At 42.0% G+C, this 26,738-nt stretch overlaps 2 protein-coding genes across 2 annotated transcripts; both read right to left on the bottom strand.

Annotated features, from left to right (window-relative positions):
• Positions 1–56: 56 nt before the first annotated feature.
• Positions 57–3,795, bottom strand: Tspyl4 (TSPY like 4). The gene has a single exon (XM_031348067.1). The coding sequence runs from the start codon at positions 3,686–3,688 to the stop codon at positions 2,462–2,464; it is 1,227 nt and encodes a 408-aa protein (XP_031203927.1). The 5' UTR covers positions 3,689–3,795; the 3' UTR covers positions 57–2,461.
• Positions 3,796–15,476: 11,681 nt separating this feature from the next.
• Positions 15,477–18,248, bottom strand: Tspyl1 (TSPY like 1). Its single transcript, XM_031348192.1, has one exon. The coding sequence runs from the start codon at positions 18,145–18,147 to the stop codon at positions 16,951–16,953; it is 1,197 nt and encodes a 398-aa protein (XP_031204052.1). The 5' UTR covers positions 18,148–18,248; the 3' UTR covers positions 15,477–16,950.
• Positions 18,249–26,738: the final 8,490 nt, after the last annotated feature.

Raw genomic sequence — 26,738 nt, 5'->3', positions numbered from 1 at the left:
ACCCGCCCAGACAGCTCCATCATTGCCCAGCTGTGTACTCGCCCAGACAGCAGAGAGCTTTTGGTTCACCTTTATTTGTTTATTTATTTTTGGTGCAGACGAGAAGTATAACAGTAACATATCTTTCCTTCGAGCACACAGGAGAAGACAAAGGACTAAGATCCTCGTTTAGCTGATAGCAGTTCTAGTCCTCACACTGGTTAAGAACATAATGCCAAGTATTACTTACTACAGCAAGAAATATCAGTAAGACGAGTTACTTTTTGAAACCACTTTTACAAGACATAGCAACATTTTCAAAAAATCTTCAGACTTCAGAGATCACATTGTGCGGATTGTACTAAGAACACAGCTCTATGTGAAGAGACACCAGAACAAGTTACTCTAGTGATGAATATTCACAGGCGTCTTCGTACTGCAAATGACAGGAATTCCAATGTTTGCACGTTTTCTCAATGATAAGTAAAAGGCAGGCTTGTGACAGTCAGTCCTGCCAGAGTAAGAGGGTCAAGCACAGTGGAGTGAGGAGTGCACACCACTCATCTCCCACAGACAAGGGTAGAGTTGAAAATTAGGACAAACTATAGGAAAATCCTTCAAGCATCTCTTTGTAAATCCCAGCCCACTGGATTGGCATCCCCCCCTCCACGCACTGGAACGTGCCTCAGGGACCCCTGCCCCCAACCCTGCTCCTTCCATATGTCAGTCATCACAGCGGAACTAGAAAAACTCACTCTGCAACAGGCTCTTCCCTCTAGTCCTCCTCTTAAAATCCCCAGCCTCCACTGAGGCTATTCATAACTCCTGGGCTCTGGGGAAGCCTCCAGCGAGGTCGGAAAGGGCTACAGCAAATCCAGACTCCTTACATCCCCACAGCCCTGAGAAGAGACTTGGAGTCTCCCTCCCACAATGCACCTACAGCCTGCTTCCTTTGTTAGGAAGGAAACAAGGAAGGAAATTCAAAAGCTGACAGGTAAGGGCCAAGGTCAGGCAAACAAAGATGTCGCACATTGTTGTTCTCTGGTCATGTCTACAGGCGGAGGCCCACAAAAGAGCTGCTGCCCTTTAGAACCCTGGGATAGGTGCACTCATTCACAGACTGCTCAGGGCAGGCACAGGGCCTGACATTGAGACTCTTCTTCCTCTTCTCCCAGATTCTCAAACTAGAGCTTAAGAAACACACAGCATCTGGTAAAATGGAGGGAAGAGTGGAGGTGGTCTCCCTGGAAATTTTTAGCCGTTGCTATGAGAAGGGTGGAGTAGTCAGGGCGGTGAGAGGTTTGGAGTCTGTTTTACAATACCTTTCCCAGCCTGCACACAACCAAGGGGAGAGCAAATAAAAAGCCTGCCATCTGTTTTGTTTTTCTGTCTCTGGGCTGTAACTGCTTCAAAGAGAAAGAAACGGGGAAGAAAAGACAAGAGCCAAAGACAGAAAGGTATAGCAAGCCCTATGGGCCACAATTTCTAACCACCCCAACCTAGGCAACTTTGACTTAACCAGAGTGGTGTGAACACACGAAGAGGAGGAGTTACCTCCTAAAGGTGCCTGGGTAAGGAATAACTTGTTGGTTAGGGCTCAGAAGAACTAAGTCCTGGAAGGGAGCCACTTCAGCTTTGCTTTGAGCACTGCCACATGTGACTACAGAACCTGCCCAGCAGCTAACCGAGCCATGGGAACTGGTACAGTAGGGGGTCCTATTGCTGCTTAGGAACTTAGGTCCTTAGCGAGTGCCTAAGGAACCACTTGGGCCTGTGCAAAGCTCAACCAAGACATAACTTGTGGGCAACTGCTTCTGTACTCACCAGTAACTGATCACCAGTAGCTGGTGACAGAAAACACTCCTCACCTGTCACTTCACTCCTACCTAGTAGTCACCCACCAGCCACCTGCTTGTTGTAAAATAACAAGCAGGGTAAAAGGCAGAGAGGTCCAGGAAGACAGCTAGAATCAGTCAGCAAATGCCTGCAATGTCCTGTTGGGCTAATGGCTGGCTTGGGATACAGTTCCGTCTTGCAGTGGTGAAACACACAGTTCTTCACAGTACAGAGATATCAGGAGCACAGCAGAAAGTATGAAGCCTGGCTAGTTCTTGGTAAGGACGTGTCAAGCTTTCTTGTGGCAGGGAACCACTTTAAAAAAAACAAAACCCTGAAAGATCATGTCACAGACAGGAACCAAGCCATGCAAAGGAAGGCAGTACAAACTACAGCACGCGAGCTTGCCATAGCAGCAGTGTGAAGGCCATGCACTTGGAACACCATTAACACTATGCAGAACACTGTGATGGCCCAGAGAAAGAAGAGCAAAGACTTGAAAGCCACAATCTTGAAACTACTGGAGACTTAGAAGAACCAAAGGGCACAATCCAACGGGAAGAGAAAGCAGACAGAGGCTGCATGCTGCTGGCCAAGCTCAGGAGGTGGGGAGGACTGCTGCAAGAGCTTCTCACGAGGGCAGAGCTTATCCAGACTGGAACCTGAAGGCCCTGGGGCTCTCCACTGGCTGCCTTGGTGGGACGCGAACTCCTCTGCGTGGCCCATCGCCCATCAGATAGTATTGTAGGGGATTGGACCACAGCTCCCCTTTGATAATTTCAGCTATTCTGTCGAATTCTAGGAGGCTGTGGTCTGAGAACCAGTTGAAGAAACTGGGAATCGTGTTGCCCTCCCTATTCCTGTGGATGTGGGCCTGGGGTTCCTGCCCCCGGTGCCAGCGGATTGGCGTTGAGAGGGACACCACTCGACCTGAGGATCTGCGCTCATATTCTTTGACCAGCCCCTCATTTCGAAAGTAGGGGTTGCTCTGGAAGATGAACTTAAATTTGCACCCTGTTCTTGGGTGCTTAAGCTCCTCCACCTCTAAGTTGATCATGTACCTCATCATGTCTTCATCTTGGCCACTGATCATTGGTGACAGCTGAGGGTGGTTCCGAAAAGCGGTGACCCAGAAACCTGGGATGTTTTGGATGATGAAACTTCTTCGCTGCATGTGGAGCCTTCTCATCCGGCCAAATTTGCGTTCCAGCTGGAGGAAGGCCCTGTCAGCCTGCGCATTCACATTTGACAGCTCCTGATCGATGGCCTCCAGCGAGTCCATGCAATTATTGATCTTCGGAGCTCTGGGACGAGTCTCCTCTTTCCCACCTCCAGCTACCTTTTTTTCCTTCTGTACCCCCTTCTTTTCCTGCATTGCCGCTCCGGCTTCTCCCTCCTTACCGGTGGCCGCAGAGATGGCGCACTTGGTAGTCGTCATTTCCTTGGTCTTCTTCGGTCCCGGCATCATCTGAGACCCCAGGCCTACCGCGCCACAGGCTTCCAGAGCTTTCAGCTTAGCAGAGCTGCGCGGCCCTTCAAGCTGACAGCCATTTTTACTGCTGTCGTCGGCTGCCACAGGGGCTGAGGGGGCGTCCCCGCCCTTGGATAGGGACAGAGCATCCTCCAGCCCCTCTCCCGCTGCCGCAGCACAGCTGTTCTCAGCCACTCCGAGGCCGAGCTCAGGGTCACAGTGCTCGGAGTCCAGGGCCGCGCCTCCCTCCGCACCGGCCTCACCTGCAGCCTCCAGCTCCCGCACCGTGTCGGTTTCCTCGTGGAGCCCCTGGTCCTGCTTCGGATCCAGATCTTCGGAGGCATGGGCGAGGGTCGTGGTGTTGGCGAGAGGTAGCTCGTCGTCCCCTTCTACGCCGTTCATCTTGGCAGCTGACAGCCCTGCAGAGGAGCTTGCCTTGTCCTCTGCAGACGCAGCGCAACACCGCAGTGAGTGCTTAGCTCCACCCTTTTCCTTTGGGGCTGGTGCTACCATGGCAACCTGTGACGTCAGGATACCAGCTGCAACTAACCGCAGCGCGAGAACTCGCAATCCAGGTAATTTTGTCTGTCAATCAAGTGTGTTCTTTTTGTCTTTTTAAATGATGCTGTATATTTAATATCATCTGGGAAACTGAGTACATAAATGGATGTCGAGTTATATTTTACGTCTATTCATAAGTCTCTAAATTAATTTCGACAGTATGTAAACCATGTCTCAAAATAAATTTTAAAATAAAACCTATTGTCTAATAAAGTCAGATTTCATCAAGCTTCCCAGGAATAGAGAAGGGAATTCACCATCCACATTCGATTCATGGCGCCTACTGAGGAATTGCGCAGAATCCATTTTTTTTTTTGGTGGGGGGGGAGAGGAGGGGTGTCGTCGCTGTTTTTATTTTCAAGCAAACAAGACATTGCAAAGGTTAATTTCGATTTCTGCAGAGATTTTGATGTTTGTATACATCGGCCGACATCTACAAAGCAGTTGGATATTTCTTCACTTTTAGATAAATTGTAAACTGTTCCTTATTTACAGGTGGCCACAACGCATGCCACATACACAGTTAGCCCTTGAGAATTACTGAAGGAAATCTAACCTCAGAGGATTTTAATTTCTAAAACGATACACTTTAGTCCTCCTTTGCCTTGGTTTATGACTTCAGGGTCTGCTTCGTGCCTGTGGATACGGAGCCAACTAACATTTGCCCAAATTTGCCTTTATGAAAGTAGAATCAATCAGGGGTTTCAGACACTTAAGCAATTGTGTCTTTAATTTATCTACTTAAAAAAGGTCATTCATTCAAGTCAATTTAGAAAATGTATTTATTTACTCAGTCATTTATTAAATTTATAAGTTATTTATTTATTTAATCATCACTGTCTCTCAGTTTGCTAAAGTCTGAGAACTCGGATGTTAATCCTTCAGGGTAGGAAAGAGCAAAGAGACTTAAAGATTGCGTATTTAATGTTTGGACTCCTATTAGAACAAAGCTTTGCAGCTCTTTGCCCTGGAAAATTGACTCCTCCCAGAGTATCTTAGGATTTAAAGAAAAACATTACCCTAAGAACGCTAGTGAGGGAAATGAGGGCACCTGGTTCACCTAAGACTCTGAGGCGGTGTGAACAACACATGGACTATCACACAGCTTGATTTTTTTCTTTCTACTCCAAAGTTGAGTGTCCTTACTCAAAGACAGTATGTGCAGACTGGCCTCTTCCTAGCCCTATCTCCCAAAAAAGGAAAGAAAAAAAGGAAAATTGTCAGGCGGTGGTGCACACGCCTTTAATCCCAGCCCTTGGGAGGCAGAGGCAGGCGGATTTCTGAGTTCGAGGCCAGCCTGGTCTACAGAGTGAGTTCCAGGACAGCCAGAGCTACAGGGAGAAACCCTGTCTCAAAAAAAAAAAAAAAAAAAAAAAAAAAAAAAAGAAAAAGAAAAAGAAAGAAAGAAAAAGGAAAATCAATTGATCAGTTATCTAAATAAAGTTAATGTACAGGTAAACAGTAATTATTTTTCTGTCCCCCTTTCCCTTTTATCTTGACAAATATTCTTTTTGCCTTACTGAGGTGAAATCAATTGCTAAGCTTTCTGTGTAAACACATAAATGCTGTGCTATGATCAACTCTGACTTTGGAGTTCTTCAACACTACGCTGCTTCTTTACCTAGAGACTCTTTACAAACACTCTTGACTTTAGCCTAAAGCAAGATGCAGAGAATAATCAAACACTGAACCGAGATGCCAGGCAATGCAGGCGGAAGAAAAAAGTGTGCAGTTACATCACTTCATAAAAAGGAGAAAATCACATGTGCACCTCTTTCTCTTGTATGTATCAGTGTTTTAAAGATTTGTTTTCTACTGCTGTAACACCTCTGCCTACATTATATTTATTATGTTATATAACAATTTATATTATGACTTTTTCTTTCTTGAAATTCAGTATATTATAATGAATAGAGAGGGGGTAGGGAGAGGGAAGACAGGAAGGAGATGGGGAGAGGGGAAGAGAGGCTGCAGCTCTCTTTGTAGCTCTGGCTATCCTGGAACTCACTATGCAGACCAAGCTGACCTCAAGATCAGATCTGCCTGTCTCCAAAGTGTTGGATCAAAGGTGTACACCTCCACACCATGTCTTTTTTTTTTTTTTAGTGTAATTTTTCATCAATGTAAGATCATTGTAGTTTAAAGATAAATGAAAGAATAATTTTAAATCTCTTTCAATATATAGATGCTGTGGCATGCATCTATAGTTAGATGGTTACATATATGGAATCAGCAATGTATGTTACCACCTGAATCACATGTATGATACTAGAGACATTAGTGGGATTTACTAAAATGAAGAGCAATGTTACAATAAAATTAAGTGGATATATTAGGTTTCAACAGTTTACATAGTCCATATCCCTCAATTCTAAGACACACTTAGCTTTATTTCAGCATCTCTAAAATGACAGTTTATGACACAGTGTTACCTTACAACTGTTGTCATAAGTCTAGCATTCACAATGTCATTGTCATTGTCTGTTGCCATAAGTCTAGCACTCAGAATGTAGTTGTCACTGTCTGGGCATACTGTGAATTTCGTTATTAGTCTCTGGATCATAATTGGACAGACGCAGCCTCTTGACATTTCAATCACCAAACTCTTCAAAACCATGTGAGGAAGGAGAGTGGGTGTTGTGTGTCACCTGGATGCTTTCTGCTGACATCTCCTGGCTAGAGCAAGACAGCACCGGAATCAACCTTGCAGGAGTGGAGCACAAGACTTTCATTAAACATTGGGACATCCTTAAGAATGCCAAACATTTAGATTTTTTTTTTTTTTTTTTTTTTGGTTTTTCGAGACAGGGTTTCTCTGTGTAATCCTGGCTGTCCTGGAACTCGCTCTGGAGACCAGACTGGCCTCAAACTCAGAAATCCGCCGCCTCTGCCTCCCAAGTGCTGGGATTAGAGGTGTGCACTACCACCGCAGGGTCTAGACTCTTAAAAAAAAAAAAAAAACAGCAAAACTTTATTATCTGATAGTCATACATGCCTGAACTTGAGAGGCAGAGGCAGAAGGACTGCTATACGTTTGAAACCAGCCCAGTCTACATGGTGATCTCTAAGCCCAACCAGAGCAACACATTAGGGCCCTATCTCAAATATAAAAAAAAGAAAGAAAGAAAGAGAAGAAAAAGAAAGAAGGATGGAAGGAAGGAAGAAAGGAAGGGAGGAAGGAAGGAAGGAAGGAAGGAAGGAAGGAAGGAAGGAAGAAATATTCAAAAATTATTCAAGGTACAAAGAGAGAGCAATACTGTTTGAGGAAACAAACACTAAGAATTATCATTCAAACTATGATTAAGGTTATTCTAACTGGGAATTAATCGGAATAATGAAACTACTTTTATTTTACTTATGGCTTTCATACATGTCCATGGGAAATACATAATAAGTCACATACATGTTTCCTTTGCAACAGGCACTGTGTCATTTTATTTAGAATGGTCTTAAACTTGCTGTGTAACTGAATACAATCTTGGTCTTCTTGACCTGCATCCGAAGATGCATGTCCAGTCAATAAAAAATACCTTTAAAGCCTCAAAGTCAGTCAAATATAAAATTAAAATCCTAAGAGTCAGAATGAAAACGTTTTGCTCGTAGGCTCAACAGCTTTCATCGTATGAGCTGGTAGAATGTACTTCACCATCGATGGTGTTGGAACAGACGAAACAGAAAATGACCTTCTGAGTGAGGCACATTCTGTCTTCACTGTGAAACCGTGCCAAGTGCTGCGTCTACAAATGTTTCATCAATGTAAAGGCTTCCCGCTGGACGACTACATTATAGAATGAACTGTCCCAATGACAAGCATCCCTTGGGCTCCAATAAATGCCCACACACTTACTGTAATAACCACAATTAGTCTCACAACTAAGTAGTAGTACATACACACACTGATTTTGGTTTTCTGTTTGTTGGTTTTGTTTTGTTGTTTTTTGTTTGGTTGGTTGGGTTTTTTTTATGTGTTTTGTGTTTTGTTTTGTTTTGTTTTTCCAGACAGGGTTTCTCTATGGAGCCCTGGCTATCCTGGAACTCACTCTGTAGACCAGGCTGGCCTTTAACTCTGCCTCCTGCATGCTGGGAATTAAAGACGGACCACAAGGGCCCATCTTGTTTGTTTAAAATTTATACATAAGGTATTTCCATTCCTGGTCCCTAGGGGAGAGGAAGCAGTTTAAGATAATATTAAAAATCTAACTGTCAGCATTTTATGTATAGTTTTCTCTATTCTGAAGAAAATATTTATAGCAATTTTAGATCACTTTAAGTCCACTGAAATAACTGTGGCAGGACTTTTCAGCATAAATTCAGTACTCTACCTATGAAGGCTGAATTATATAGTTGTTATTCTACTCAGTCTATCAGTATGAAAAATGAAAATTTTTTCATAGGCATATTTAGTTATGATGGTTTCCTGTAATATTTTTCATTAAGAACAAAGCAAAACAATCTTTTAACATTACATAAAGTGTAACAACTACACTTTATGTAATGTTAAAAGAAACCAAGGAGAAAAAATGAGACTGAATGACCTCATACCTGTATGGGTTGGTTATGCAAACATACTGTTATTTTGATTTTCTTGTTTTTATTGTTGTGACAACTTGAAATTACTCACTACACTTCCCTTACTGCTGATGAAACTGGAGGATTCACTAAAAGTAGTCACAGTCAACTTAGTAAACTCAAAATTTTATATTTAGCTATATTTTATGACAAAATTAGAAGCTGCCATAATAGGGTTCAAGCTTGAAATGAAAAACTCTGAGGCAGTGGTGGCGCACACCTTTAATCCCAGCACTTGGGAGGCAGAGGCAGGTGGATCGCTGTGAGTTCGAGGCCATCCTGGTCCACAGTGAATTCCAGGACAGTCAAGGCTACGTGAAGAAATCCCTTCTCAAAAACAAAGAAATAAAACACCCCAGCTAGGATAGGATTTCTTTGTTGACTGTCAACATATCTCATATAGTTACTGAGGGTGCTTTGAAGACAGATGATAAAAAGAGTTTGTGTAATCTAACAGAAGACAATGTAACCACTGCCCCAAATGTTTAAGGAAGTATCACTGCCAAAAACAACAACAAAAATGTATGCACAAAATCATTTAAAATTAGTAATATCGGGCTGGAGAGATGGCTCACTGGTTAAGAGCACTGACTGCTCTTCCAGAGGTCCTGAGTTCAAATCCCAGCAACCACATGGTGGCTCACAACCATCCATAATGAGGTCTGACGCCCTCTTCTGGTGCATCTGAAAACAGCTACAGTGTACTTACATATAATAAATAAATAAATCTTTTAAAAAAAATTAGTAATATCATGAAAATTGTCATCAATCTGTGAATTTTGCAATAACCAAGGAATTAATCACAGACGATTTAGAAATTTCTTTAAAGTGTTAATGTTGACAATTTAGAAATTAATGTTGATTATGGAGAGATCATTCACTTTTTAAAAGTAAGATGACTAAGTTGAGACCAAATGTTGAAAATATTTTATGGTTTTGGACATGTTATCAAGTCGTTTATGGAATTAAAAACTAAATTTGTGCCAGAACTTAACAATAAAAACTGGCTTATAGATTTAGTATTTTTATATTTAGCCTGTCGTTTAAGTGGGTTAAACATATATTCAAGATGAAAAGTAACTCATCAATAAAATGTTTCCAATCCAAATAGAAATACAAATGAAACTGAGATTATGGCAAGCTCAAATTAAGACAAACGACTTTATATTAATTTCAACACACAGACTGAGCAGTTCTATACACAGGAAAAAAAGGATGTAACCTTGCTTTTCAGTTTGATACTTTGAAAACAGATTTCAGGATTTCCGAGAAAGACATATTTTGGAAAATACAACTCTACTTTCAATCAACATAAATATGTTACTTGATAATTGCCAAATGAAACACATAAAGATTCAATCTAACACTCAATTTAAAATAGTGATTCTTTTTAATATGACCCAGAGAAGCCAAATTTGGACATCTCCAACCCTAGAACGTGAGTAAACACGGTCGGTTAACCCTGCTTCCAGAATTTCTCTCTCAGCCTCCAGTTGAGCATTTCCGATAAGATCCATAGTGTTCTTGCTGCTAGACTAGAGAGCTACCTTTAAAAACTCACTGCTTAGGGTGATGGGGAGCGACAGATTAGAGCTGAAGCTGCCAGAGAGACGGTCTTGTGAACATGGAAGATTCTCGTTCTAGCGATACCCTCTGGAAAGTACATTTGAGTCTATCAATACTATTTGGAAGAGATGCACCCTGAGCAGGCCTCATGACAGTGAGCAGGTGCCTGCATCTCTTCATTTGTAAGTTGGACTCTTCAGTAAGATCAGTTTTGGCCTGGTACTAACCAATGAAACTTTAAAGACTTAAACAGGTATGATTTCCTGGTTCTTTTATCTTTTTATTTAATATTGATTTGTTTTTATCTTATGAGTATTTCACCTGCACACATGTAAACAAAAAAATAGCATCAGATGACCTGAAATTCGAGTTAGAAAAGGTTGTGAACTGCTGTGTAGGTGCTAGCAATCAAACCCAGATCTTCTGCAAGAACTCCACCCCATCTCACCTTTTCTGTTCCTGATTTTGTTTTTTGAGACAGGGCTTGTGTAGACCTGGCTGACATAGAACTCCCTCTGTAGACCAGCCTGACTTCAAACTCTCAGAGATGTGCCTGCCTCTGCCTTCCAAGTGCTGGGATTAAAGGCGTGCGCCACCACTGCCCAGCTCCCCTTGCCTGAGGGGAGATATACTCATGTTATTCTCTCTTGCTGGTGAGTAATGTTCTCTGAAGAGTTCTGGAAGGCCAAACCTCTGAGTCAGTTTGACAAAATGGAAGGAAACATGTTCACCTACTTGAATTCAAAGCAGTAAACCCGGCTGCATCTTAGGGTCTAATTAATTTGGGTGAAATTCCAGATATCAAATTTCAAAGCATGTATAGATTACATGAGAAGGGGTGGGAAAATTTGTTACATACCGTAATAAGTACGGTGCTGATACGCTCAGCCGAATGTCTCCATTATAACTTGTTAATATTTAGAATCTTTTAGCAGTGTCAGACATAGGAGCAGCTCATGGATGTGTGCTATTGTTGCCCTCTCTGCAACCTCATGGTGTACCATCCAAAGCATCTTGGGACGTCAGCTGATAATGGAGCTCTCTACATTATAAGGAAACTGACCCTCAAAGAAGCAGATCACTTTTTGGGAGGCAGGGGCAGGAGAATTTCTGAGTTCGAGGCCAGCCTGGTCTACAGAGTGAGCTCCAGGACAGCCAGGACTGCACAGAGAAACCCTGTTTTGAAAAAAAAAAGGAGAAGAAGAAGAAGAAGTAGATCACTTTGGTTAATAGTCTGTGTGAGAATTCTTTTTAAAGCTATTTAAGCCCAATGTGAAACAAGTAACTAACTGATCCATCATGCGATTGCTAAGTCATCTAGATATTCATAAAAATTAGTAACTTGTCTAAATGATCCATTTCATTTTTAATTGGCCTGAATTCTCCCATGCATTTACAAAGAAATTTCATTAAATAAAAATGAAGCTAGAAATGTAAACATACACGTTTCAGCGTGGCATTCTAGTTTCTCTTCCTGTTGCTGTGATAAACACATGGTATAGCCACAAGCAATGTGGTAAACGTGGTAGTTTGAACAGGTTTGCCCCCCATAGGTTCATGTGTTTCAATGCTTAGCCATAAGAAGTGGCTCTATTAGGAGGTGTGGCCACTGGAGTAGGTGTGGCCTTCTTGGAGGAAGTATGTCACTATGTGCTAGGCTTTGAGGCCTCCTATGATCAAGCTCTGCCCAGTCTCCAAGCTGCCAAGAGTCCCCTCCTGGCTGCCTTTGGATCAAGCTGTAGACCTCTTGGCTCCTCCAGCACTCTATCTGCCTGTCTATGGATGCCATGCTTTCTGCCATGATAATGGACTAAACCTCTGAGATTGTAAGCCAGCTCTAACTGTTTTCTTTTAGAGTTGCATTAGTCACGGTGTCTCTTCACAGCAATGAAATCCTAACTAAGACAGTAAGGAAAAGGCTTATTTCAGCTTCTAGGTCCATCATCAAGGGAGGCAGGAACTGAAGCAGAAACCATGGAAGAGTACAGCTTATTGGCTTGCTCAGCTTTCTTTCTTATGTGGCCAGGCCTCACCTGTCTAGAGTGGCATTGCCCACAGTGGGCCATACCAATTATCAATTTAGAAAATGACCCATAGACATGGCCACAAGCCAATCTGATCTGAACAGTTTTTCAAGTGAAGTTCCTTCTACCCAACTTACTCCAGGTTTGTGTCAAGTTCACAACTGTAGCTGACTATGACATGTGGGTGGGTCTTCAGAATCTCTGAAGTCAAGAGGGATGGCTGAAGGCAATGCAGTGGATCAAAGTAGCACTAAGCCGTGAAGAAAGTACTGCTCCCAAGTTATTCTTTTATTCATAAAATGCTCATATAGGGGCTTGGAGACTTACCTCAGCGGTAGAGTGCTTGCCTAGAAAGCACAAGATTCTACGTTAGGTCCTCAGCTCTGAATAAAACAAAACAGACAAGCAAACAAAAAACATGCTCAAACAACTGTGCTTTTATAGTCTAGGACTCAATAGTAAAAAAAAGTGAGAAGTTGCCACCATCTTTGATGCTTCCTCTTTGACAGTTTGGTTCCCCCTAAGTTTGTTCCTGTATACTTTTTAGGGATGAGCAATATTGAGTTTTAAGGAGGAAAACACCAAACAAATGATTGTCTCTTCACTGAGTAAGTTCCTCAATATCAGAGACAGCCTGTACATCATCTCATTTAATCCTAAAATTGTAAGACTACACTACTTTTTTTTTTAAGATGTATTTATTTATTTTACGTATGTGAGTACACTGTAGCTGTCTTCAGACACACCAGAAAAGGGCGTTAGACCTCATTACAGATGGTTGTGAGCCACCATGTGGTTGCTGGGATTTGAACTCAGTACCTTCAGAAGAGCAGTCAGTGCTCTTACCCGCTGAGCCATCTCTCCAGCCCCTACACTGCTTTTCAAAAGCAAACTACGTTCCTTTGTGTAGTAAGCACTCATGAAAGTGGCCTGATACAATGCCAAGCCCAGATTTGTGGTCGCTAAACAACTGTTAAAATACAAAGCCCGTGTTAACAAATACAATGCCACTGTATTATACAGCATATGCCTAGAGCATAATATCCTATTTTCAGGGTTAATTTTCAGTTATTACAATGTCTGTTTTTGTTTTTGTTTTTTCGAGACAGGGTTTCTCTGTATAGCCCTGGCTATCCTGCAACTCAACTCTGTAGACCAGGCTGGCCTCGAACTCAGAAATCCACCAGCCTCTGCCTCCCAAGTGCTGGAATTAAAGGCGTGCGCCACCACTGCCCAGCTCTATTACAATGTCTGAAATAAGTAATTTCTGAATATACTGCATATCTCTAAATTAGATAATACAGAACTATTTTATTCTAGAAAATATATGAATCTACACTAATCTTTAGAATTTGTTAGAATCTAGAGAATATAAACCATAGAGAGTTACTTAGTACTCAATCTACTCTACATATATCCAGAAATAGAGTTGCATACTACATTTTAAAAGTAACTCATTGTATCTTAGGTATTCAAGTTAGTAAAAATATCTCACCCTCTTTAACCCACTATTCTTTACTGATCTTCATTTCAGCCAGGTAACCCTTGACTTACACAGAAACACATGCAGTGATACTGTTTAACTCTGGTTTTGAGGGGTTTTTTTAAAGATTTTTTTTTTTAAAGTTTTAAAGATTTGGCATCTCAGTGTGTGTGTAGCTCTTCCAAGTGTGGGGCTAGAGAGATGGCTCAGCAGTTAAAAGCACTGACTGCTCTGTGATCTGATGATCTGAGATCTGATGCCCTCTTCTGGGGTGCCTGAAGACAGCTACAGTGTACTTATAAATAAATAAATCTTTACAAAAAAAAAAAAGTCAGGCAGTGGTGGCACACACCTTTAATCCCAGCACTTGGGAGGCAGAGGCAGGTGGATTTCTGAGTTCGAGGCCAGCCTGGTCTACAGAGTGAGTTCCAGGACAGCCTAGGCTACACAGAGAAACCCTGTCTCAAAAAACAAACAAACAAGAAAAGATTTATTTTTATGTCTGAGTGCATTGTTGCTGTCTTCAGACACACCAGGAGAGAGCATTCATCCCATTACAGATGGTTGTGAGCCACCATGTGATTCCATTACAGATGACTGTGAGCCACCATGTGATTCCATTACAGATGGTTGTGAGCCACCATGTGATTGCTGGGAATTGCTGGGAAGGTTCTCTGGAAGATAGCTCAGCGGTTAAGAGCACCAGACTGTTCTTCCAGAGGTCCTGAGTTCAATTCCCAGCGAGCACATGGTGGCTCACAACCATCTGTAATGGGATCTGATGCCCTCTTCTGGTGTGTCTGAGGAGAGCAACAGTGAACTCAAAGAAAATTTTACTATTTATCAAATAGCTTTGCAAATTCTTTTGATGTCAATTTTACTAATGCTTTTAGAAATGTCACCATGGTTTTTAAGGTAAGATACCAAAATAATTCTCCCATTACTTCAAGTCTTTCCGGGCACTTTCTTCTGTCATCTGAGTGGTTCGTTTTGTCATTCTATAATTTGCTGACAACTATGTGCAAAACACAGTAGCTGCACTAAAGAACTAAAATACCCTTAGCTCTATTTTCACAAAGTTTCTAAACTCTGAAGAAAGTAAAAGTGAAAATGTGAAATAATATCTTTCTTTACTTACTGTATTATGGTATTGTTTGCATATCAGGTCTGATAATGTTTTATCACTGAAAGGAATGGAATGTATCCATTTTCCTTCTCAAGACCTAGCAGAGCAGGGCGGTGGTGGTGCACGCCTTTAATCCCAGTGCTTGGGAGGCAGAGGCAGGTGGATTTCTGAGTTCAGAGGCCACCCTGGTCTACAGAGTGAGTTCCAGGACAGCCAGGGCTACACAGAGAAACCCTGTCTCGGAAAAACAAAAAAACAAAAAAACAAACAAACAAACAAAAAGACCTAGCAGAATGCCTTAATAAAAACTTATGTAATTCACCACAATGAGTAATTATGTTATTTTCCAGCCACAGGGATTCCTAAAAAGGTTATCTCATAGTGGGGAACATAAATAATACAAGGCAGAGAAGTTACCATAATAGGCCTTGAAGTATTTGACAAATGCAAGATAATAAAGTTAAGAAAATATTTTCACAGATGAAAAGGTCTAAGAATAGTATTATATGGTAAGTATTTTATAAGTGTCTGCTTATGAAAAGTATATTTGAATAACACATGAAAATATCCTCTGTGGAGACAGAAATTGTGAACCTGAAGAAGTGAAGATATGATGATACTGCACAAGTTGTGTGGGAAGATCTGAAATCTCAGTAAGCAGCTGCACCTGTCAACCTTCTAAAGCAACAATGGCAGTAAGAACTCTTCAAGCAGGAGAAACATTACTGTGTTCCCTTGGTGCCTCTGGGATGTTGGCTGTTCATTTAAGGAACTGAATAAGTCAACAATCTTGTCAATTATACAAACCCACTATGTCAGGTTTATGGCCAGGGTGAGGGGAAAAAAAAAAAAAGCCATGTAACAGGTGCCATGCCTTTATTTACTATCATGCATAAAAATGGCAACGAAAATACTCACTCATAGTACAGTGCTAATCTGACAAAGTACTTTTAAAACTATATCAAGACAATCAAGTCACATATTTACTTTTACATGAAAACAATAATTTGACACATTTGATAAAGACTAAATTATCCAAACTGTTTCTAAGAATTTGGATTAATATGGAAAACTGTACAAATACTCACGTCTCAGTATTGTAAAGACTACTGTTAGCAGGGCGGTGGTGGTGCACGCCTTTAATCCCAGCACTTGGGAGGCAGAAGCAGGCAGATTTCTGAATTCAAGGCTAGCCTGGTCTACAGAGTGAGTTCCAGGACAGCCAGAGCTACACAGAGAAACCCTGTCTCAAAAAAACAAAACAAAAAGACTACTGTTTTACAATATTCCAAATGGTTCCAAATGAATGCAAGCAAAAGTGTTTAAATTTTTCCAGTAAGTAGAAACAAGTAGTATTTTACTAAATATTGGTAAAATATGGGCCCAATATTACACTTTCACTTTTATCAGATCTCATATAGAGAGGAAAATACCCCAACTTGCACTATTGGCAACATTCAACACTCAGAGAAAGTATTTTACCTGAGAAGTTATTTCTCTTCCCATCACCAGATGGACCAAGATGTGAAATCTGTGTCCTGTCTTCATCCTCTGACTTATTTTGATTCTAAGCCTTTTCAGCTCACTATCCCTGCTTAGAATACCCATCAAAACCTCTTTAGTTCTCCCACACAGTATTAGGAAGAGCTCAGCTGTTCCCATCTAGTTTCTCCCTAGAAGCTTTTTAGGGCTTGCTAATCAGGCTGGGGAGTGGTGAGAGGAGACAAGGCAGAGTTGTTTCCTCTTTTACAGAGCATCCTCTCAGGAAATGCTAAGTATAAATCAACCACAACTCCTGATCTTACAGACGTTTCTGAACAACGTTAAATAACAGGAGAAAGGTGGGAGAGTGAGGATGAGGAGCAGTGGCAAACACAACGGAGTGTGGGATAGCCTAGAGAGGTGCCAAAAAGGCCAAAAAGAAGGTGGCCCACTCCTGCAACAACCTTTAGGCCCAGCAACTGTCCGAAAACTTCGTGCCCACATTGCCACACGCTGAACAGATAAATAGAAGGGCCCCGGATAAAGCGATAAAGCAAGACATCTAGGTGGCAGTAAACTGTAACACTGAAAACAACAGGGTTCAAACTGTGTAAAGGCAGTGTAATACACAGTCTCATTGTTAAGCTTAGAAAGGGTACAAGCCATTGCCATGAACCAGCGGATTCTAATTCAGAACAGCATGAGGGCCATGAGAAAGCAGAAGCGTGTCCACAGTCATAATCTCAAGGTGGAGAGACCATCCAGACAGAAGGTGCAGAAAAGTCAGGAGGAAAGAAAGCAAAATGCTGCGTACCCGTTGCATTTGCTCCAGCCGCATTTTCAAACGCAAAGATTAACCTGACTGGAAGCCAAAAGGCCTGGGAATCTCCACTGGCTCCCTTATCGGGCGACGTCGGGGTCTACGGATTCCTTCACGACACAGGTAGTACTGCAGCGGGTTTGGCCACAGGTCCTCTTTGATAATCTCAGCGATTCTGTCGGACTCTGGAACGCTGTGGTCCGAGAACCAGGTGAAGAAGCTGCAGATGAGGTCTTGGTTTCTGCGAATGAAGGACTGGGGCTCATGCCCCCTCCGCCATACGATTGGAGTGGAAAGAGACACCACTCGACCAGATGGTCTCACTTCATATTCCTTGACAATCAGCTTGTTTCTGAAGTAGGGGTTTCTTCGAAAAAAGAACTTGAACTTGCAGCCAGTCTTAGGGTGTCTCAGTTCTTTCACCTCCAGATTGGTCACGTACCTTAACATGTCTGCATCTCGACCCCTAACCATGGCGGACAACTGAGGGTGGTTCCGGAAGGCAGTCATCCAGAACCCGGGGATGTTCTGAATGATGTAGTTCCTCCGTTCCAGGTAGTGTCGCCGCATTCGCCCAAACTTCTGCTCCAGATGTTGGAAGGCCCTGTCGGCCTGAGCATTCACAGTGTCCAGCTCCAGCTGGATGGCCTCCAGCGGGTTGGTGCGAAGATCTATGCCCAGATGCCAGAGCCCTGCCTCCTCCTGCGCCCCGCTCGCTCCTCCGCTCGCCTCCAGCATCTCCGCTTCTTCACCCGCGGCCTTCTGCACCTGCACCACCTCCATGGCCTCCTCCGCTCCCCGAGTCTCCGGGGCCTCCTCCGCTTCCCGAGTCTCCGGGGCCTCCTCCTCTCCCCGAGTCTCCGGGGCCTCCTCCGCTCCCCGAGTCTCCGGGGCCTCCTCCGCTCCCCGAGTCTCCGGGGCCTCCTCCGCTCCCCGAGTCTCCGGGGCCTCCTCCGCTCCCCGAGTCTCCGGGGCCTCCTCCGCTCCCCGAGTCTCCGGGGCCTCCTCCGCTCCCCGAGTCTCCGGAGCCTCCTCCGCTCCCCGAGTCTCCGGGGCCTCCTCCGCTCCCTGCGATGCCGATGCCGTGAACGCCGCCGCCGCGGCCCCCAGCATCTGGGGGTCCAGGCCCGCGACACCCCGAGGCGCCGCGCTGCCCACGATCACTGCTTTCTCCTCGCCGAGCGGCGGGCGCCGGCTTGGGGTCTCCTCGTCCCGCTCCGGGTGGCTCATGTCGGGTCCGGTGGCGCAGACCTCGGTTTACACAAACACAGCAACCCTCACGGTCCACGCAGCCCCGGCCCCGCCCCTCGCTGTCTCTGGCGCAGTGACGTCAGAGGCTCCGCCCGCGAGTCTCGCGAGAGCCTGCGGCGCGGCTGATTGGTTCTTCGGATGGGGCTGACTTCCGTGTTTGGCTTCTGCGAAGCCAGCGGGTTGCGCTTGTCAACGTTTGTTTTCGTAAAGGGTTGCAAAGGCGGCGGCGAGGCTTGTGGGAACTTCCCCGGCACGCGGGCTGCAGGCGTGCGTCCGTGTGTCCGTCTGTGTGTGTGTCTGTCTGTGTGTGTGTCTGTCCGTGTGCGCACAGTCTTTGCACTGCCCGCCGTCCACACTCTGCAAACATGTTCATCCACCTTCCACTTTTGTGAAACGGTAAAAATGCCGCCTGGTATTCGAAAAAGCTAGGAGCCAAAATGTATGTATTTAACCAAGGTGAATGGCATGTTCTCCCCATGCAGTCTAGCCTGCGGTGATGGCCCTCGCCGGACGTCTCAAGGCTCTGGCGCTGACAAGGGTCGTTGACTTGGAGGCTAGCCTGGGCTGCATACACGTTGGCTCAAAGTAGTAAGAAAAGCGCAGCTCTGACGTCACTGGGAACGGAGATCCGTGGGTTTGGGTTGGGAATTGTTCCTTTTGGAAGATATTTCGTGGTTATAATCAATGACTGTGTGACACTGGGATCCGCACCCCATCGTATAGTTCGCAGAACAATCCTGTGATGTATTAAGATACCCATTTTATTGAGACAAGGAGAAACTGGGTCTCTTACTAAAATGACATAAGAAATGACTGAGCCATGACTTGAGCCTAGGAGGTTTGATTCCGAGGCTCTCTGAACAGGATGTGACGTCACTGCGAGGCATAAGCATAAATGCATAGTCAATGTCAAGGTGATACATATTTTCCCCCACCTCCTTTCCTCATCCATAAATAAATTAATATTTAAGAACACGTTCATTTCCTTTCTGTTTTGAGAAAAGGACGGTAGTTTTCATGGTCCTCAAATTCAAATTTACCAGAACAAATGTCACCTTCCGTATAACAAATATTTCCAAAACACCATTTAACTTCTTTCGATAAAGTTCATAGACAATATAACCCAGCTACACACACAAGTAGAAAGTTTAACAATTTTACTACAAAGCCTGTTGTAGGGTGGCGATTTTAGTATAGCAAAGGGGTCACCTACTTAGGTTCTTATAAGAACTATATGACGTGGCATTTATCACAGTGGTAAACGCACCAATAAGAATAGCGTGGTTAGAAAATTACACGTCTCATAAAAGTCACTGCGGATGGAGAGTGACACAGATGAGGTCTTCTGAAACTGAATCCCAGTTTCGGTGAAGTTCTGGGTAAACAATGCCCCCATTCTCCCCGTTGCACTGTTTCTTTCGCACAGAGAAATGAATTTCCACTGTTAAATACTTGCTAGGCATGTTATTCCCAACGACTGTCACTAGAGGGAGCCACTTGTCCTCTAGAAACTGATGCTGCTCCACTATTTCAAATAACTGTTAATACTTACAATGGAAACTATCGTTTATATTTTAGAACTCCAATATGAAGATGACACAAGATGTATAAAGTAAAAAATGATATATAGCCGGGCAGTGGTGGCGCACGCCTTTAATCCCAGCACTTGGGAGGCAGAGGCAGGTGGATTTCTGAGTTTGAGGCCAGCCTGGTCTACAGAATGAGTTCCAGGACAGCCAGAGCTACACAGAGAAACCCTGTCCCGAAAAACCAAACATTTTATACTGAAGCTTACATGTATTTTAATTAAATTTTTGTACTCTAACAATGATTTCCTATAGAGCATTAATGCATTCATTCAGATAAGGGTATTGAGTGTATGCTTTATGGAGGAAATGAGCTTGACTTGGTTCCTGCTTTGGATAAGGGCTGACTGACCAACCAGCACAGTCAGTCAGCAGGTTCTCCAGGACAGGAGTGAAGGTTAAAGAGAAACAGACAGTTAGACAACACTGTAGCATGACCCCAGCCAGTTCTGAGGCTGAGGCGGGTTATTTTTTTCCAGTCTGCCATTTTAATTAATGCATGTAATAAGTCATTTCTAGGTGGAGGAACAAGCAAGACAAGCTAAGAAACAAGCAAACCAGTAAACAAAGTCCCTTGATCACTATTTCTAAGAGCTTATCAGGATGACCAAGATGGCTGAGCCTACTTCCTTGTCCTAGGCCAGAGTCACATTCTTGCCTGAACTTACTTCCCTGTTCTAGCCTAAAATTAGATTCCAGCCGAGACTTCCTTGTCATGGCCCACTGTCAGATACCTGCCCAGCGGCCCCAAAGCTCTCCACAGCTGACCAGCTTGAGAAAGAGGTGAATCCTGGGGACATACGAAGCATATTTGCACAGTACCCCAGCTACTGTACACTTGTCCATGTGGCTACTACTGTTGAAATGAAGTTGTTATCTCATCAGTCACACTTACTTCATTTAATATGCTGAATGGTAACATATGAGAAATGGCTGCTAAATTGAAGAGCACACATCCCTTATTAGTTTGGTTGGACATTTTTCTAGACACAGCATCATGGTAGGGGAAAGAAGGATTGCTGGAACTAAAATGACCTACAAAGAGACTGCAAAGACACCACTTATAAATGCTTTATTCAGAAAAAATAATGGAACCCATTCTTTAGTTCACATTATTAGAAGTATATATATGTGCGTATGTGTAATATATAATACATAATGTATAATATATTATAAATATATGTATAATATAAGTATATATGTATATGTTATATAATATAAATATATGATTTTATATAATATAATATTAATATATAATTACACATATGATATATAAATAAATTAGGAAGTTATAGTAATATTAGAAGTACTTACTGCCTCACATAATATCAAATAGATGACCTAGATGTTTTGCACCTTTACTATGAAACAAATACCCACTATATTTTTGTAAAGTAATAATGTAAAATAATATAAAAGACATTTGTATGTTATATAGGTGTTTTAGTGTCACTGTGAACAATAGAGATTTAGCTGATATAATACCTGAATTTAACAGTGAAGCCACTTTATAATATGAATTTTGTATCTGAAACATTTCAAACTCATAGGCTCAGAAATTTCATACAAGGCAAAATATTTCTGTGTATTTTCTAAGTGTGGAGCATAGATCTGTAGCCAAAGTCCTTTAAAGATTGTTCCCATGAATTTGTGTTAGTCACAAACTCACAGACCTTGTTTATAATCTTACAAAAATGCTTTCAAACATATGAGTACAGATTCAGAGTAAAAGAGCCTTTTTAGAATAACCAGACCTTCATGATTAAAACCACAACAAAAAATAAATAAATAAAACAATGAGCCCTCTTGTCTTAAAGGAAAGTTCATCAAAGTCACTCATTTTTCAAGTAAAAATTAATTCAATGTGAAAGGCTAATGTTTTGATATCTAATTGAATGTCTTAGTTGTAATTCTTCATCTTGAGATGAAAACTCTGCCTTGTGAAATATTTGGCACTAAGATTATACTGCAACTTCCTTTGGTTTGTAAGCAAACATTCTATGCATATCTATTTTGAAAATGTGAAGGCTGACTTGGAAAGCGACTATTCAGTCCTTCAATTTTCAGTTATCAGTGGAACAGTTGATAGACATTGAACTTTTGCCAAATAACATGTGCTAAAAGTATCCATGGCACAGAAGTAAATTCACTTTATTATGAAGATCAAGATACCTCTGTAAAGTTATATTAACTAAACCGTAGTGGAACATAGATATAGCCCTGTTTGCCTGACGTCAGAGTTCTTCCTGCTATCTATATACCATGTTGCTTTTCTGAATTCTTGAAATCTTTACCAACATACGGAAACCTAAAAGTGACTACTGCCTTTTTCTATTGACATCTTTTCCAGGATCTTATTATCTTGAATGATAGCACCCAAAGGATTCCTAAGCAGTGTTGTGCGTTGATCGAATGAATGATTCTACCCTTGTCAGAGTTAAAGAGTTTCTGTTGCTGAGAAGAAAACACCATGATCAGAAGCAAGTTGGGGAGGAAAGGGTTTGTTCAGCTTACACTTCTGCGTGGGAATGTTCTTTAGCATAAGGGGAAGATTTAGGGGTGGCCCCTCTGCTGAAAGGCAAGGAGGGGGCACTTTCTGGTAATCTCCCTGCAGCTGAGGACATAACTGCTCCATGAACCCAAGATGGTTTTGGAAGAAATTGAAGGCTCTTGAGAGCTGTGCGTGCAAGGGTCAGGGATGCTAACCTCATGCACCTGGGCATCCATCCATCCCCATCCATCACCAATTAAGAAAATGACTTACAGGATTCCCTACCATCCTATCTTCTGGAGTTGTTTTTTTGTTTGTTTGTTTTGTTTTGTTTTTTCTCAATTCAGGCCCCCTCCTCTCCAATGACTCTATCTTGTGCCATGACATATAACTAGCCAATATAACCCTGAAGGCTAACTTAAACAACTGTGAAAACTTTAATGTCAGTTACATGTATTAATCCAAACATAAAACATAGCTTTAGTGGGTACACATTCTTCAGTAGAAGCAACAATTGAATGTGGAACAGATTTGAAAATTCCATTATGGGAGCTGGGGATGTAGCTCTCAATAGCACAATGCCTGCGTGGCATAGGTGAGGCCTTCGCTTTAATATCTGCACTGTGGGGAAGGACAAAAGGACACAGAAAAGAAAGAATCCTTTGTTATAACTAATTGTATAACTTTTAACAATTTTTCCAGATTCTCATACTTGAAATTCAAGTACTTGGCTTGCTGATAAATTAACACAATGATAAAAAAAAAAAAGTACTTTAAATAGTTTTTCATGTATTTCCCCATGTTAGTAACAAATGTGTGGAGCTCAGTTTCGAATTATCTAGCTACTGAGAGAAGAGTGAGACCCGAACCCTTCCCATTTAGGATGCTGTGTAATCTTTACTATTGGACAGTTCTCCATAGTCCCCCAAATTGGGAGGAACCAGCTCAGTCTTCTCCTGAAGGTAGAAGCTTTTCCTAGCAATTCCCCTGTGAGGAATTATTAAATTCTTTTTCCGGAATTGCATCTCCAACAAAAAAAGTAGAGACAGTAACTAAGTTTGCTTTGACACTATAGTTACCTGTCATTTGTAACACCCAAGACTAGAGGCACTTGCCACTTGTTCTTTCCAGACACAATAAACTTAAAACATATTTTTACTGCACATGAGACACCGAGAATTCAGAGACTCAGAACATGGTCTGTGTTCATTGTATGTATGTATGGCACTGTGGAAAAGATAGAGAAATAATCAAAACCTCAGATGATAAAATGCACCAAGAGAGCTAGAGAAAGGACTTTGGATAGGCAAAGGAGGGGTTTCTGTGCTTGAAATTGATAATAGAACTGAGTCAAGATTCATAGAGGAGATAAATTCTAATAAGAAAAATAAGAGTATAATAAGAAAAGAAAGTCAGACAAGTTCTAGGCTGACAAGACACACCAAAACACAGGCAGGAGTTGAGCCAGCCTGAGAGGGAAAGACAGGATGGTCCTTAGGTTCAATGCTTCCATAAAATGGAAGGTGACAGTTAAGAACTTTCCTCTGTGCTGTTATATGTGTATAATAGTGATAGTGGGTTAAACACAGTGCTTATATATGTCTTCATTAGTCCTATGGCTGTTAGAGTATTTGGGGGTGGGGTTTAAACGGAAGTTACATGAATCAAACCAGGAAATAAAACTAATCACCATATGGAAGATTGTACCATTAAAAGTTGAATAACATGCCGGGCGGTGGTGGCGCACGCCTTTAATCCTAGCACTTGGGAGGCAGAGGCAGGCGGATTTCCGAGTTCGAGGCTAGCCTGGTCTACAGAGTGAGTACCGGGACAGCCGGGGCTACAGAGAGAAACCCTGTCTCAAAAAAAAAAAAAAAAAAAAAAAAAAAAAAAAAAAAGTCGAATAACAGCTGTGAAATGTTCTCTTAAAACTTAGGCAGCATTGCTGGGTAGTGGTGATGCATGCCTTTAATCCCAACACTTGGGAAGCAGAGTCAGGCAGATTTTAAAGTTCGAGGCCAGCCTGGTCTACAGAGTGAGTTCCAGGACAGCCAGGGCTATACAGAGAAACCCTGTCTCAAAAAACAAACAAACAAAAAAAACAACTTAGGAAGCATCAATGAGGGTATCTTTGGGGATATAATTATAACAAATGTTATAACAAATGACAATAGGAAATTAAATAACTAATTAAAACATCAGCATTAGTTTGAACAGTGATTTAAAACAACTGAAATTCAGTCAAAAATCTTAATTTATAACTAGGACTCTATGTTACAGAGTGTGTTAGTTGGTTTAATAAATAAGCTAGAAACTGCCTTGAGGATATATTTGATAGTATTTCTTTTATCTAAAGTATATTTTAAATATGCCAACTAATAATTTTCCCACAGTTAATAAAATTCCTATTTGTTATTTAAATTTAACATATAAAAGATCTATTTTATATAAAAGCTGTAGGTGTTAAAAACAATCTCTGGACTACATTTTTATTGGTGTCAACAGGTTCCTTTTAAAACAGAAATGTTCCTATAGTCATATGTTAGTATAAATAGCTTGAGTGAGCGACAAGCCAGGTCTAGATTGAACGTTGGGGTTTAAGCATGTAATGACAGTACAAAAGGGGACCCAAAGCCCTTTGTAAAGACTGAGGAGACAGGATCTCTTGGAACAGAGAGTAAGTGGTAGGTATACTTGTAAATGAACATGAAACCATGTCAGGAAAGCCCGACACTCTGAGGCCGAGTCAAACCTCAGCACCTCATTGGGGCGCCATCCTCAAACCAGAAACCCTTGAATAACAAGTCCTTCCCCCATTCTCCCCTCAGAAGATTTTAAAGCCAGCAGCAGTTTTCAGCAAGTCCTTGATGAGTGTAAGTGTTGCAAACTACAACCTAAAAGAAGGTGCCCCTGCCCTTAGCAGAACTGCAGCACATGCAGAGGTTAACCTGGAAGGTCGTCCTTACATCCCACGGAAGGTCGTCCTTACATCCCACGGAAGGTCGTCCTTACATCCCACGGAAGGTCGTCCTTACATCCCACTGAAGGTAGACAGAACGGAATAGTGTCCCTGTCAACTCCCATAGACATCTATAACCTACTCCTCATAGGCTGTGAACATGTCACCTTCACTGGGAACTAAGGTCCACAATCAGAGTGACCCAATGGGTAAAGAATCCAACCTTCCATTGCTGCCTTTGAAGAGGGAGGAAGGCACCATTAGTCAAGGAATGCCATTAGCTTACAGGAGTTGGGAAGAGCAACGGAATGGCTGTATCTCTAGAGGCCCTGGAAAGACTGAAGCCCTGATGATTAATGCCTACAATTTAGTTCCATGAAACCCTTTTGAGCTTCTGTTCTCACAACTGTATGATACATTTGTGCTGTTCTAAGTTTCTAAATTTGTGTTGGCTTTTTATAGCAGTTGCAGATAACAAAATATGTAAAACATTTAATAAATGTTTACATTTATATTATTCACATAATACATTTTTTTCTTTTTTGATTTTTCAAGACAGGGTTTCTCTGTGTAGCCCTGGCTGTCCTGGAACTCACTCTGTAGACCAGGCTGGCCTCGAACTCAGAAATCCGCCTGCCTCTGCCTCCCAAGTGCTGGGATTAAAGGCATACGCCACCACTGCCTGGCTTATATAATACTTTTGTTCATGAAATTTGTCACATAAAGCCTGTTACTTTTCTGCACTTGCCTAAGGGTCCAGAGAAAAATAAACAGACCTTTCTCCCTCTATCCATTCATTGAACCCCAACTTAAAAAACAAACCTGATCCAACTATATTCTCTTTCTATGAGCCCTAGGCATTGCTTATTTACCTGTCATGATATTTATATTATTTTTTATCTTGTTTCAAGTTATTTGTTATTTGAGTTATCCTTCACAGTTTGGAAACTGAAATGTGAGGAAGATTCTCTGGAGGTTTATTCTTCCCAGGATAGCATCAATTTTCATAAGGCAGGCAGCACATGCCAAATAATAAGTGTAGAAAAGGGAGTGAACCATAGTAAATGTAAGAGCATGCCTACCGTCATACCAGTGGCAAAAGCTCTTTTGTAATAGAGACAGAGAAATTAGTTCTCGTTAATGTCATTGTGTACTGTTTAAACTCTTGAGGAAAGAGAGGTCTGAGTATTAAAGAACAGAGAAGTTGCTCCCTCTTCTGGTTTTGACAATAAATTGAGCCAATTCTCTAGAATTATAGCTTTAGAAATTGTGACCATAAAGTGCCCAAAGGTATTAACATAACTGGAAATGTAAGACAGGCCTTGCCCTGAGAAGCTTCTAGCATTGAGAGGAAAAAAAAAATCTTGACTTTGGGTTTTTATAGAATTTGACCTCTTAAGTCTTTAGGACTATTATATCCAGAAAGTTCTTGATTTTTTTTTTTTTTTTTTTTTTTGGCCCTGGAATTTTAACACTATAAAGCAAGCTGGACCAGTATCATAGTCTTCCCTTCAGAAATTTCTCATTTGAAATT

Source organism: Mastomys coucha, unplaced genomic scaffold, assembly GCF_008632895.1.
Source record: "Mastomys coucha isolate ucsf_1 unplaced genomic scaffold, UCSF_Mcou_1 pScaffold3, whole genome shotgun sequence".
Lineage (NCBI taxonomy): Eukaryota > Metazoa > Chordata > Mammalia > Rodentia > Muridae > Mastomys > Mastomys coucha.
The sequence above is the reverse complement of the archived record's forward strand: the minus strand, read 5'-3'. Positions and strand labels throughout refer to the sequence as shown.

Bases quoted from the DNA above. Each gene is read 5' to 3' on its own strand.
- Tspyl4 (XM_031348067.1), bottom strand. From the start codon at position 3,688: ATGAACGGCGTAGAAGGGGACGACGAGCTACCTCTCGCCAACACCACG.
- Tspyl1 (XM_031348192.1), bottom strand. From the start codon at position 18,147: ATGAGCCACCCGGAGCGGGACGAGGAGACCCCAAGCCGGCGCCCGCCG.